Source organism: Pantherophis guttatus, chromosome 1 (genome assembly GCF_059756535.1).
Source record: "Pantherophis guttatus breed Tessera chromosome 1, ASM5975653v1, whole genome shotgun sequence".
Lineage (NCBI taxonomy): Eukaryota > Metazoa > Chordata > Lepidosauria > Squamata > Colubridae > Pantherophis > Pantherophis guttatus.
In genome coordinates this window covers 76,069,098-76,083,481 of record NC_142063.1, presented here as the reverse complement: position 1 = coordinate 76,083,481, position 14,384 = coordinate 76,069,098, and the positions used below count along the sequence as shown (strand labels likewise).

At 38.9% G+C, this 14,384-nt stretch overlaps 1 protein-coding gene across 3 annotated transcripts in view; it reads left to right on the top strand.

The window, feature by feature from the left end:
- The window catches only part of CSTPP1 (centriolar satellite-associated tubulin polyglutamylase complex regulator 1), a 178,592-nt gene that overhangs the window by 147,124 nt on the left and 17,084 nt on the right, over positions 1–14,384 (top strand). For all 3 annotated transcript variants that reach the window (XM_087883098.1, XM_034417494.2, XM_087883104.1), the window contains exon 4: positions 1,060–1,144. In XM_087883098.1, the coding sequence (XP_087739224.1) occupies positions 1,060–1,144 (85 nt within the window). The remainder of the gene's footprint in view (positions 1–1,059; positions 1,145–14,384) is intronic.

The window sequence follows — 14,384 nt, the reverse complement described above, 5'->3', positions numbered from 1 at the left end:
CATACTGTCTAATATGAAGTACAGGTAGGCCTCACCTATTGATTGCCTCATGTAACAACTGCTCGAAGTTATGATACTGCAAAAAATAATAATAACTGTGCAGCCAAGTCACACATTTACAACCTTCACAGCATACCTTAGTCACATGATAGCTAAAAAATTGGTTCACTTGTTCTGTGTCTGACCCTTTTTTCCCTTTTTCCTTCTCTTGTAGAGAGGAGAGTTTGGAGAGGAAGGGATTTACAAGAGGATAAGTGGGCACACAATGGGGAATATACATCAAAAAGAATGCACTAGCATCCGCAACCACAAGGGTTGAGAGTCGGAAGCACACTAGGCAAATGTGCTCTCATGTGCTCCCTTCTTCAATCTCTCTGCTGTATGAAGGGGAAAACAAAAAACAAGCAAACGAACAAAACCAAAACAGGTCAGGCCCAAGAGAGATTGTCTAAAGTGATTTAGGCAATCTCTCCTGTGCCTGAGCTGGGTTTTTTTTCTTTTCTTCTGCTTACAAAAGAGTAAGCAAGCACATAATGAGATATATACTGGCAGTTTGCCTCATGTGTTCACAGGACCCAGCTCCAAACACAGGTTAACAGAATAACAGAGTTGAAAGTGGAACCCCCTGCTCAAGCAGTCTCTTCTTTAAAAACTCCAGTGTTGGAGCATCCACATGTTTGGGGCTGCTTGTACCAGCACATTCCTTTTGATGTGTATTTTCCATTGTGCATCTGTTTTCTCTCTTGTTATCCCTTTCTCTTCAATGAATGTAAATATAACAATCCACTCCTTGCTAATTATTCCAGGACTGGGATGAACAGTTCAAAGGACAGGGGAGTGGAGAAACGAGAAAGCTAAAGTAAAATCATAAGCACAGGTGCAGTCACATGATTCCCCATTTAATGATTACTTTATTTAACAAATAAATTGCCAATCCCAATTGTGGTCATTAATCAAAGACTACCTATATCCTAAAAATAAATGAAGAAGTCCATGATCCAGCCTCAATGCTGGGGAGACTATTCACCTCACATTTAATGCTTTTGCTTTCTGTTGCAGACTTGCTGACCGCCAAGGAGTACCACTGCTTACTGCAACTGCTTTGCCCTGATTTTCCTGTAGAGCTTACTCAGAAAGCAGCAAGGTGAGCCTTTATGCATAATTACTGCTTTGATTATATTTTAGTGCCAATGACCAGTTCATATTCCAATAGTAAAGGTAAAACCTCTGAGTTTTCCGCTGTGCTCTTAAGACCCTGCTCTTCCGACAGGCAAGCTAGCTTCATAATTGAGTTTTCGGAATTCTTAAATTTTTGGGTTTTTTAGCTAATTGGCCTTGAATGTAATACTTTTAATAATTTTTAAATTTAAATTGTGATATTTGTATTGTGTTTTTACCTGGCTGTACACCGCCCCGAGTCCTTCGGGAGAGGGGCGGTATAGAAATAAAATTATCCTATCCTATCCTAAAAGAGCTTCAAGTTGAGCTTTGACCTCGCTGCTCCACTTGGATGTATTCATGTAACATTATTGGCAACGATATGTTGATAGTACTCAGCAATTCTAAATTATCTGTATTACTGGAACAGGTTGCTTTGCTGCATAGAAGTGTGGGCATAGTTCTTTCTTGATTGTAATTCATTCATAGTTGGCCAGCCCTGTGAGCAGAAACATTTGACTTTGCTGCTATCTGTTGCCAATTAAATATGGTAACTTTCAGTATTCCAGTTTAAAAATGAAAATTAATACCATGGCTGCAACATCTGTATTTAGAAAGATGTTTCTCACAGGATTTTTTACTATATTTTTAGAATTGTAGCTCATATTTCCACAAATCCTGCAATTCATCAATACATCAATACTTACTGATCTGGTTTTTTTCAGGAGCAAGAGCTGTTATGATACATGAGAAAGACATACAGTTCTTGATTCATTTGCTGACCAAAATATCTAAAGAATATCTAGCTTAGTTCTAAACCCACATAGAAACCAGACTAATATAGTTGCCTGAAAAGTAATTGACATCTTCCTCACTCTTAATGATTTGTTGATGAAGCCATCTCTACTAATAGAATGCACTAAAACAACTCTAAAGCTAGGATTTCTGTGATTGCATTAGATTCTTGAAGATTCTTGTTTTGTTTGTTTGTCTCCAAGGACCAAAACCTCAAATGACTAATGAGCAGATTCTACCAGGTGCTTTGGGATTTCCCAGGAGCTTGCAAAGTGTTTCATCAAATGCTTGGTTTTACTGAGGAGTTAAAAGAGCTCTTGAAGTGATTGTCTGGCAGCAACAATTCTCAGTTTGCAAATTTTATGATGCTTTGTTTGGTTCTTGGAGATGAAACACTAGCAATAAATCACACACTACTTGTACAAAAACTATGGATAAGAGCTTATTCGGTGAAATACCACTATTTGTCTTATGGTGTCATTGGTTTGTTGTTCAGCAGTGCTACTGGTAGTTAAGATGGCCTGCTCCTACTGGGTAGAGATAGGAAGGAAGATCTGCCAATCTACATAGTGTTTTGCTGATAAAGTCATTCAAATTCTTGTTTTTTCTATGCCTGACCAGTGTCTGAAATTGTTACTGGAGCAAAGTCTTGTTCAGTGATACAAAATTCATTTTGGCTCATGAAGTCTGATAAAGAAGGGCTCTGTAGCCCTTCTTTATCCGACTTAAACGTATGCTCCTTTTGGATCCTTTCACTGGGGAACAGGGATTGAGTGACTAGATCGGTAAATGGTAATGACTATCTAGGAGAGTTGGTTATACTAAGTGCCGTAAAAGAGGCAGTCAAGCAGGCATTGTTGAAGAGATCTCCCCTAAATCTGGCTACATTTTGTTTCTAGCCTTCTATTTCCAGAGAAGGGTGTTAACAAAATGGTGAGGTTTCAGCTACAGAACGTCATAGAAAAAGTAAATTATATGACAGACTCAGAGTTCAGTCAGGATATGGGACATAAGTATCTTGGGTTGCTTTGGTAGACAACCTTCAGCAAAATCTGAATTGCACTCCTGCTGGTTGTACTTGATCTTTCACAGAGTAGTTGACAGTGGTAACTTTCTGGACTGTCTGCAAAGTTTGGGGATCAGAAGCATTGTTCTACAATCTCTTTCTCCTCAAGCAGACAGTGTCAGTTGGTAGCAAGGGAGGAGAGGTTAGCACAAGAGGGAATCCTTTGTGCAGAGATGGCATTTTAAACAAATAGCAACAGCCATTAGGAAAACATGAACTTGATTGGAAAAATAAGAAAGCATGAGAAAGAAACTCAAGGTTCATCTTTGTTGACTCTGGTATAAGGAGAAGAGAAGGAGAAATGCTTTCCTGTGTTTAAAATTCCATTATTATAACTTACGTCAACAAAATATTTCTTGTGGTGCTTGTTTACTGACCTGGTCTACCTTGAAGGGATGACAACACCTGTATGGAACCACTAGGACAGGTTATCCATCAGTTTGAAGTGAGGTATTAGTATGCTAGTAATACCCAGTTAAATATATTCATCTTGGGCTAGACCGGAGAGTCTGTGACACTCTGTCTAGAGCAGGGGTCTCCAATCTTGGCAACTTTAAGACTTGAAGTCCACAAGTGTTAAAGTTGCCAAGATTGGAGACCTCTGCTCTAGAGGTTATAAGAGACTGATACAAAACCGGCTGAAGTTCAGGCCCAAAATTGCTGTTTATACAGAAATCTGGCATTCTGTCTGCTCTGGATTTATTTCTTGGTTGGGGACTCTCTCCCCCAAGGAAGCAGGTCTGTGATCTTCGGGTCACCCTGAACTGACAGCTACTGCTAGATTTGGAAATGAAAACTGAGATCCTTCTTTAAGACACCAGTTGGAATCCTGCTCGGAGGATAAGTTTCATCGCTATCTGGCTAGACTACCCCAGTGTACCTTATATGGGAATATTTGAGACAAGTCAAAAATCACAATAGATACAAAATGGAGGAATCCTCATGCTAGCAATTGAGAGCTACTTATAGCCAGTTATATTGCAACGCTTCTTAAATTCTCAATAGGTTTGTGTGTATAGTTCAAAGGGCTGTTTTTAACCGATATGGCTTGGCTCCTAGGTTCCTTCAGGATCCTTTAGGATAACTTGCCAGTAGGGGATACATTACGTTCTTTATGAACATAAGATGATTGTATTAGGCCAGCAATGATTATTTTAAATTTTATTTCATTCTTTTAATGTTTCTGCTGTGATAATTGGCTTATGGATTCATAACTGTGGATTTATGTTTTATGCCTTGGCAGTATGAAACAGAATACATAAAGCTCCAGCTACCTCTTAGGGGGTCTTTTAGTCTTTGACACTTTTGTTATGGACAACTCATAGTAAATCTCCATTGAAATACAAATCTCCACAAATCATGTTTGAAACCTGCTTTTTAAAATGTGGTAAAGACATAGGTGTACAGCAAAAGGGCGCACCTTTTGATTCTCACAATGAATTTGGAGAAAATGACAACTTTTTCACAATCTTTTAGCATCTTAATATATCTTTTAAAAATTCACATGTTGTTTATATCCATATGACTGGCTTAAGCAAGAGCTATTTAGTAGATTCCTAAGAATTGGCATATAAAATGTTCTAACAGATCAACTCAATTTAAAATAGGGATCACTTATTTTTCAGCCTAGCTCTGCCAAATGAGATTAATAGCAGTCTCTTTCAGAAACTATTTGTAGGGAGGAATAAAGAAGAATTGCCACCAATAATTGCAAAATCTATATAAATAAAAATGTAAATGTCTGTTTGTACATAACCGCACATCTCTGAAAGTTCTTCACCGATTGCTTTCAAATTTTGACACAACATTGCATTCGACTACGGGCGTGTTTTTATATATCTATATTATATACATGTCACCTGTGACAGGTAAAAACATTGGAAAACATTGAAAGACATTGACAAACATTGAAAAACAGCGCCACCTGCTGGACGTAAAACCAACACACCAACATTTTACCACATGAATTTTGAAAAATGAATCACAAATTTTTCAGTAGGTATAATTCCAAAATATATCAACAAAAAAATATCAGCAGTCCAGATACAGAAGACTCAGGTAGCACATACATTTACATGTTTAAAAATGCTGTAAAAATTGTTGCTCTGTTCTCTGAGGAAACATACTACATCACAGCTGCAGTTGTGTTTTTACTGAATGAAATGTCTAAAAATGGGCATTTGCACATATATACCTGAATACTTATAGGAAGCACAGATGAAGGGAATTTTGGGGAAAAGCAGACTAGTTATGAAATGTCACTCCATCAATAATTTCCAGGATAGATAAATCACTTAGTAACAAATGTTGGCAATGCCATGAAAAAAAATGAACATTTTACCACATGAATTTTGAAAATTAAATCACAAATTTTTCACTAGGTATAATTCCAAAATATATCAACAAAAAAATATCAGCAGTCCAGATACAGAAGACTCAGGTAGTCCTCGACTTGCAACAATTCACTTACTGACCATTCGAAGTTATAACAGTACTGAAAAAAGTGACTTATTACCATTTTTCATGCTTATGACCATTGCAGCATCCCCATGGTTATGTGATTTACATTCAGCTGCTTGACAACTGACTTACATTTATGATGGTTGCACTGTTCCTGGGTCATATGATCACTTTTTGTAACTTCTGACAAGCAAAGTCAATGGAGAAACCAGATTCACTTAACAACAGAATTACTAATTTAACAACTGCTGTGATTCACTTAACAAATGTGGCAACAAAAAAAAGTGGTAAAATGGGGCAAAACTCACTTAAGAAATTTCTCACTTAGCAATGTAGATTTTGGTTTCAGTTGTGGTTGTAAATTAAGGACTACCTGTATTAAAGATTGATTGGATTCGATTGGAAAGATTTAAAGAGCTCAAAACCAGATAAGAAAAATATAGTGCTACAAACATAGCGATAGAAACTTAGATATAGAAATTCATAATTCTATAAAATATAAATAGTTGTAAATTAAAGTAATGGGCTCTAGCTTAAGATAGGTAGGAGAGTAACAACAAATATATTGTTAACATAACATGCTGTGGTGCGGAGAGCTGCGAAGGCCTGGCCTGAAAAGGTAAGGGCGATGGCGGGGGATGCAGAAGAGGCCGGGCCAGAGACAGAGATAAACAGAGAGAGAGGGAGAGAGATACAGAGAGAAATACAGAGAGACGGGGGTGGGGGGGAGAGAGAGACACACACATACAGAGATACAGAGAGAGAGGGTGGGAGAGAGAAACATAGAGATACAGAGAGAGGGGGGGAGAGAGAGAGACATAGAGAGATACAGAGGGGGGAGAGAGAGAGACAGAGAGATTCAGAGGGGGGAGAGAGAGACATAGAGAGATACAGAGAGAGGGGGAGAGAGACACATAGAGAAATACAGAGGGGGGAGAGAGAGACATAGAGAGATACAGAGGGGGGAGAGAGAGAGACATAGAGAGATACAGGGGGGGAGAGAGAGAGAGAGACAGAGAGAGGGGGGGAAGAGAGAGAGACAGAGATACAGAGAGAGGGGGAGAGAGAGAGACAGAGAGATACAGAGGGGGGAGAGAGAGAGAGACATAGAGAGATACAAAGAGAGAGGGGGAGACAGAGAGGGAGGATTTTGTGGTTCCCATTGTTTTTTAGCAACCGGTTCTCTGCCCTAATCACCAGCTGCGTAGGCGTGGCTCGGGAGCTGTCATATGACTGATGAAAATGAGTGACGTCGAGTTGGCCACGCCCACCAAATGTTCGTGGAGAGTTTGGAACTTAGCCTCGCTCTTTTAGCCCAGCGGAAGCACCAGACTGGGCCACAGCAACGTGTGGCCGGGTACAGCTAGTTGGCTAATGACTTCCATGAACCTGACTACAAGTCCAAATTAAAAACTTGGATGTATGGCTGCTTTTTAAAAAATAACTTGCAAACCTTTTCTAAATATTAAGCTTTGTTGAGGGGGCAGCCTTTCTGTTTTTATGCTTGTGTGGGTGTGCGCTTACTTGGAGACAGGAGATTTAAGGATTTTGGAATGCCAGGTGTGAGAGAAAACTGAGATCTGTGTCTCTGAGGCACCCAGACTCAGGTGGGGATGATATCACTGCCTTTGCTCTTCCCAGGTTGAGAGCTTTGCTTTTGTCAATTATGCTAGTAAAATAAGTTCTTTGATATTGCCTTAGTCTGAAGCTGTCTTGCCCTGCTTTTCTTCATCTGTACCATTTGATATTCTTATGTGCTTGTCTACTTTTCTATCAAAGGTTCTATTTCATCTTGACTGATCACCTATAAACTTCACCAGCTGGAAAAAAGATTAATTTGAGGAATCATTTTTTTCAAGCAATTTCTTCTTTGTATGCATACTGTGTTCATCATATGCTTTTTTTAAAATGTCCTCTGACAGGATTTTCGTTGATTTTTGAGGGGGTTATAAATTCAGTGGCAGCACACACTAGAAACCACAACCCACCAGGGACTATGATTTTTATATACATACTTTATAAGTCACCATATTTTTTGTATCCTTGAAACTGCAGACTGAGATGATTCTGTAATGCAGCTAGCTCTTCTAGGAGCTGTTGCTATGTATTAATAACAAACAATAAGGAAAGAGATTGAATAAGAGGAAAAAGAGGAAAGACAACAGAAAGGTAGAAGAGCACACTTTTTCATGTATAAGTGTTCATTTACTTCAGCAGCTTACTAATGGAGAAGTGGACTATGATTTAATAGAGGTTTATGAAAATGAAATTCTGAACCATAATTTTTGTTCCACATTTGATATTGTTCATCATAGATCTAATCCTAGTCAGTACAGAAGAACTGATTAAAGATATAAAAGCAGTGGAAACTTTGGGACAAAGTCCCTTGAGGTTGAAAATACTAAAGAGAGGGAGAGGGATTGGGTCTTAGTTGCCCATGAACACATGAGAGCCAGTTTGGTGTGGTGATGAAGGTGCTAGCCTAGAAACCAGGAGACTGTGAGTTCTAGGCCTGCCTTAGGAATGAAATCCAGCTGGGTGACTTTGGGCCAGTCACTGTCCTAATTTCAAAAAGAGGATATGGGCACAGGTACCCACAGGAGGAGTATGTCAAAACAATTAGGTGCCTGTGACTGTAATCAAAGCTCTGTCCCTTCTTAATATACATTGCCCACACTTAAAGCTTCAATAACACAGTTGCATCTATGTTCCTTTACCCTGTTCCATACAGATTTCAAGGTCTGGGAATAAAGAACTATTGGGCTTCCATTGATACTTGTCAAAATGCTGGAGGAAATTATTTATTTATTTATTTATTTATTTATTTATTTAATTTCATTAAATTTATATGCCGCCCTTCTCCCGTAGGACTCGGGGCGGCGCACAGAATAAAAACATGTAACAATAAGAAATCCTAAAAACAGCCAATATAAAACCCCAAACAGAATAAAATCTCGTAGCAGATCAGGGAAATTGCTGAAACAGCCATGTCTTCAGGTCGGTGCGGAAAGTGCGGAGGTCAGGGGCCGTCCGGAGCTCAATGGGTAGCCCATTCCAGAGGGTCGGTGTGGCCACCGAGAATGCCCTCATCCTGGGGGTCACCAGCCGACATTGTCTGGCCGATGGCACCCGGAGGAGGGCAGCCCTATGTGACCGCACAGGGCGGTGGGAGGCCAGTAGGAGGTGGTCCTGCAAGTACCCCAGGCCCATGCCATGTAGGGCTTTATAGATGAGAACCAGCACCTTGAAGCGGATCTGAAGGGCAACCGGCAGCCAGTGCAGCTCGCGTAGGAGAGGTGTTACACAGGAGTAACGGGAAGCTCCCATAACAACTCTCGTGGCCGCATTCTGGACCAGCTGGAACCTCCGAGTGCACCCCAAGGGTAGCCCCATGTAGAGGGCATTGCAGTAATCCAACCTTAAACTGTTGGTTTGTGAGCATTAAGGGAAAAATGCATTGCTTGGCATGAGTTTATCAAGATAAAATCTTACCCAAAATATACATTCTCCATTTTTGGTAGAGTAACTACCGTAGCTTAATTGACCATGGGAATACAATAGATACTGTACAGTTTGCTTTGACTTTCAGCAAAAGCATTCAGTGTGTAGGATTGCAGTGCAGAAGATAACAAAATGCAAACTAGGTTTTACTACCATAAGAGAACAAGCTGGTTAAACAATCATGCTCAATAATATATATCATTGAATCCACCTAAAGATGAAATGAAAATTTTAATTTTCATTCTTTTTAGGAAATGAATTATTAAAATATGCTAAGGAAGGATTTACTTTCTTACTATCTGAGACACCCCTATATTGAAGAGCTCATACCTTCTCATTTCTCTTCAGGGGGATTTTGCTCTAAATTAGGATCATACATTTTAGTTGAGCCCCTGCACTAAGATTTTCCCCCAGCACAGTACTTTAGGAGATCCATAAACAAGGCAGTGCAGTACTGCATTGCTACTCCACTTATACAGTCATTTGGGGAAATATGTCAGGCATGAAAGACAAAGCTTCATACGTGAAAGTGCAATTAATCAGATTTATTGCTAAAAGCCTGTGCACAGGAATCTTCTCAACTAATGATCAACAGCTGGTTAGGTGTTTGCTTAGGACTTTGTTCGCTTGTGGCTAACTATTCTAGGCTGATCTCTCTTTTTACTCCATCTCAAGTTCTGCCATTCCTTCTCCTACAAATAACAATCCTCGGCAAATCCTCTTGAGCAATTAGATCACAAACTCTTGAGAAGTTTCCAACTGAGTATTGTACTTTTTCAGGACAGAACAATTTTCTTGTATAACTTAATTTGTTGTCACTTAATTGCACCAAATTTTACTTCTCCGTTAATATTTTACAGCTCTTTAGAATTGTGAGGTAAAGTAGACTTATACCTATTCCATTGCCAAAACCTGACAATTTGTCATTGAGGTCAATATATAGAAAAGTTCCCTGTGCATTCTATGCCCTTTGCCTTTCCATTATTCTAGAAATAGAAATATTCGTAAAAACTCCCGTGTCTCTCATTGATGCTTCTTGCTTTATTAAAAAAATGTGATACAAAATTCAGCCAAGGGCTTTTAGCGTTTCCAGGGCTTGAAGATGCCAATGGCTATATTTTATTGCCTGGGAGATGGAAGAAGCTCTGTGTGCCAGCTTCAAAACCATCTCCTTGCTGTGGCCGTTGACCACCTCTGTAATGTGGTTAGTAATGAGAATAAGAACTGGAGCTGCTGGCAGACAGCACCAGGAGGAGGCTTCTGGGACATAATAAATAAAACAGAAGCAGTTTGACATCTTCAAAGAGTTTTGTATTAAATAGTAGCTTTTCTCCTGGGGACCCTCTTAGCCTTATCCTTTCTTCTTCGCGGTAATTAATTCAAGCTGCTCTGCATGCTTGAATCTGCCTCACTGAACTGAGCTGCTCTGAGTGGCAGGGAGGGAAGCTTCTCTTGCAGATACGTCCCCCACCGCTACTTAGTTTTCTCAAGCTACTTCTATTAACTGTTCTAGTCCAAAGCCAATGAAGATTCTCAGGAGTTTAAAGATACTGTAATTCCAAATCATGCTCAATAAAGCAAGGATCTTCATGAAACTTAGGATTCAGTCTAACGGTAATCACAGACATTGATTATATTTTGGCCATGAGAACATCAGAACTGTTTATTTAGGCAAATACACTTAGTTTTGTTTATAATATAGTTCAGCAGTTCCCATACTTTTCCAGGCTTTGGGACCTATTAGTTACATAAGACTTTCTTTTTTTTTTTTTGCAAAGTTCTGGCAAACCCTTTACTTTTGAATGACACCAGGATCAAAAAGCTTTATGAATTTGCCTATAGAAAAGGGATGGGATATAGGATGAAGAGATGTCAGTTAGTAAATTTATTTATATTTCTTGTGTTGATGGTTGGAAGTCACATCCTTATTTATTTATTTCTTTTCTTTTTCTTTCTTATGCTCTTTCTTTGTTTCCCACACTTTTGTGATTTTTTTTTCTATTTTCTTCTCTTTCTGTAAGTTTAATTTGTACTAATATTTATTATTGTAATCAAAATTCTTAATGAAAATTATGTTCCAATCAAGTACCAAGTAAATGACAGGTTTTTGTTGTTGGGTTTTTTTTTTTTTTGCTTTAATTTATATGCCGCCCTTCCCCGGAGACTCAGGGCGGCTTACAATGTGTTAAGCAATAGCCTTCATACTTTTGTATATTTATACAAAGTCAGCTTATTGCCCCCACAATCTGGGTCCTCATTTTACCTACCTTTGAAAGGATGGAAGGCTGAGTCAACCTTGAGCCTGGTGAGATTTGAACTTGCAGTAATTGCAGGCGGCAGATGTTAATAACAGTCCACTTTAGTCCACTGTACTACCAAGGCTCCAGTAATTATATAACTCCATTGGATCAAAAAATTTCAGTTTTCAGTATATCTAAGTTACTCATAGGGTTTATCCTTTCCAATCTTGATTCAGCCATCTGTCTCATCTCCTCTGGTCTCCAAGATTTAGATTTCTGTATGAACTCAGTGAATCCCAAAGGTACTTTTTTCAAGAGCCAACTGGACTTTCTTGTTTTTCTTTGAAGATGTTTCACTTTTCATCCAAGAAGCTTCTTCAGCTCTGACTGGATGGTGAGGAATGGAAGGATTTATACTCCTTGCAGACAGCTGGTCATTTGCATTCTTTTGGTCAGTTGTTAAGGCCATCTGGAATTTTATCTGTGTCCTCTGGGTCACCTGAGTAGTGCAAATGGGTGTGGAGCCTTCTTGGAACTGCTGAAAGGAGTGTGTTGTAGACTGGAAATAGTTGATGTCACATCCCTTTCCCTCTGTCGAGAGAGAGCTGTTCAATTTTGACATGGATGGCCTCTTTGACCCCACCTTCAAACCAGCAGTACTCTCTGTCCAAAATGTGGACTTGGCTGTCTTCATAAGAGTGTCCTTTGTCTTTTAAATGCAGCTGGATTGCTGAATCTTGTCCTGATGGCCATAAACACATGGCACAACATAGGAGAACAAACCCATCAGGACAAGATTATTGACCCATCTGTCTTCCCTTATTGACTTTGCTTGTCAGAAGGCCCTGGGGAGTTCACAAATGGTGATCACAAGACTCTGGGATGCTGCAACCATTGTTAATACATACTAGTTGGCAAGTGCCCAAATTGTGTCCACATTGATGCTGCAATGGTTGTAAGTGCAAGGACTGGTCATCACTGTTTTCAGCGCAATCATAATTACGGTCATTAAATGAAGAATCTTAAGTTGAAATCCAATTTCTACCCCTTGTTACTTCATGATGTCTTGCATGATTTTATGATGGTCTCTTGGAGAGTTTTGACAAAATTGTAACTCTTGGGAAGATTCACAGCTAGCCGATATCTTTTGCATTTCAGGACCATGGCTGCAGCTATAGGCCAGTGGAGCCTCAGAGATAGTTTTGTAATGTTATCCAGACTAATAAGCACTGATACAGTCTTCAGTCGCTCTTTTAAGTGAGGCATGCTAGGGATATAGTATCTGTATTGTAGCAACTTCATTGGGATGAGGGGCCAAAGTGTATGAGATTTACGCTGGGCAATGCTGAGCCACGTCCATCTTAAATATTGAACTGAAGATAGGAGTAACTTTTTTTTTACACTGGCTCATCATTTGTTGAATGGTTATCTATGGAATAACTAAGTAAAATAAGCACTAAATTTTGGTGGGTTTTTATATACTCTTTATATAACAGTAGGTCTGTATGAAAATCTGACAATATTCTTTGCAGATATATAAAACTCAGAAAATCCTGGAAGATGCAAATACTTTTTCACAAAATTGTAAATGGGAGTTCACCTCTGTGCTTCCCATCCTTAGTTTTTGGCTCACCAAACTATTGCCAACCTCAGTGCATCTTTATGACATCTGGTTCACCAGTTTCCTTCAGATGGCAAACAAATGTTTTCACCCTCTCTCCCTTCACAATGACTTCCTCTTGGGAGACGGTGTTCAGATTCTGTATCTAATAGCCTAGAGTCTCACTTCATAGTTATTTAATACCTGACACACAAGGAAAACGGATGTCTCTAGGAAGATTGCAACTGTTCTTATAAGATTATCTTAGTTGCTTTTGAGATGGTTATCTTACCTTTCCATGGAAAGCCATTCAGCTACTCTATGTCCTTTTACAACTTTTATTGTTCCTAAAACACAGAGTTTATCTTCTTTCAGTATACATTATAACAATTTCTGCTTTTCATTTTCCTGCCCAGAAATTTTCCACAGATTTGGTTGAGCTTTAAAGAACCTGTATCTCTGGTTCAGAGGTTCAAACTTCATTCTTGGATTTTGATTATTTTACCTCATTTGAGTTTTAAACTAGTTCAACTTTGTAATAATTGAAATCATGACAACTATTGTTTTAATGTTGCTTACTGTTAAAAAGTGTTTCTTCTTTCAATAGCATCAGTGAACCCTTGTACTTTTCACACTGATCTAACGTCATCCAAGTTAGAGACAAACTTCTTACCAGATGCCTGTTTCCTGCCAAAGGCAGTGACTGATTTCCATCTGGTTCAGGTCATAATTCTTCTGACTTCCTTCTCGCAGATGATATGCAGCAGATGCTTCATTGTCTCGATGTTTGTTAACCTTGTGCTGTATGTAAACTGCAGTATTCTCTATTGCCAAGCCCACTTTAACTAAAATCAAGATTCTCCCAGAGTTTCTTTTAACAAGATTTATTGAAAGAAAATATAAAAAGGTACAGAAATCTCAGCAACTGGGTTGCTATTGTTTTAGGATCTTGTTTCCCAGATCATTTAGGTGGGGACTTATTCAATATTTGGCAAGAAAGCTGCTCTCTTAATAAGTGAGGAATGTCCAGGTGGCAAGGATGTAAATTTGTCAGTTTCTGAACTTACTGCTATACATGTATGGAATGCGTAGAAACTACAAAGAATTATAAATTGTTTACTTGTAATTGTAATTGTGGTTTTTCAAGTCCTTCTTGAGTAACCTCATATTTTACTCCTTTCAAGTTGGTTCCAAGTACTTTGCATTACTTGGTGAGGCCATGGGCTGGAGTGGATGAAGTCCCATTACAAAGCTCAGCTTTAAAATCTTCCTAAATGAAGGGCCATGCACAGATCCATTTGAAGAACTGGGGTTACAGAAAAACAGCCACTCATTTTGCCCTTAGAGGCTCATGTGAGGGACCCCAATATTACATATTATAGGATAATAGTCTGCAAATACAATACTTGGGGAAAAGCCAGCATATTGTTCGAATTTATGAAGGGAATCTGAATACAGTGCAATGTATTAAACTACATTGGGTTTACTTTGCAGAAAATTATAACATCTTTTAAACATATTGCTTGAAGAATCAGAAGAAAAATATCTATTCTAAAAGGACAAG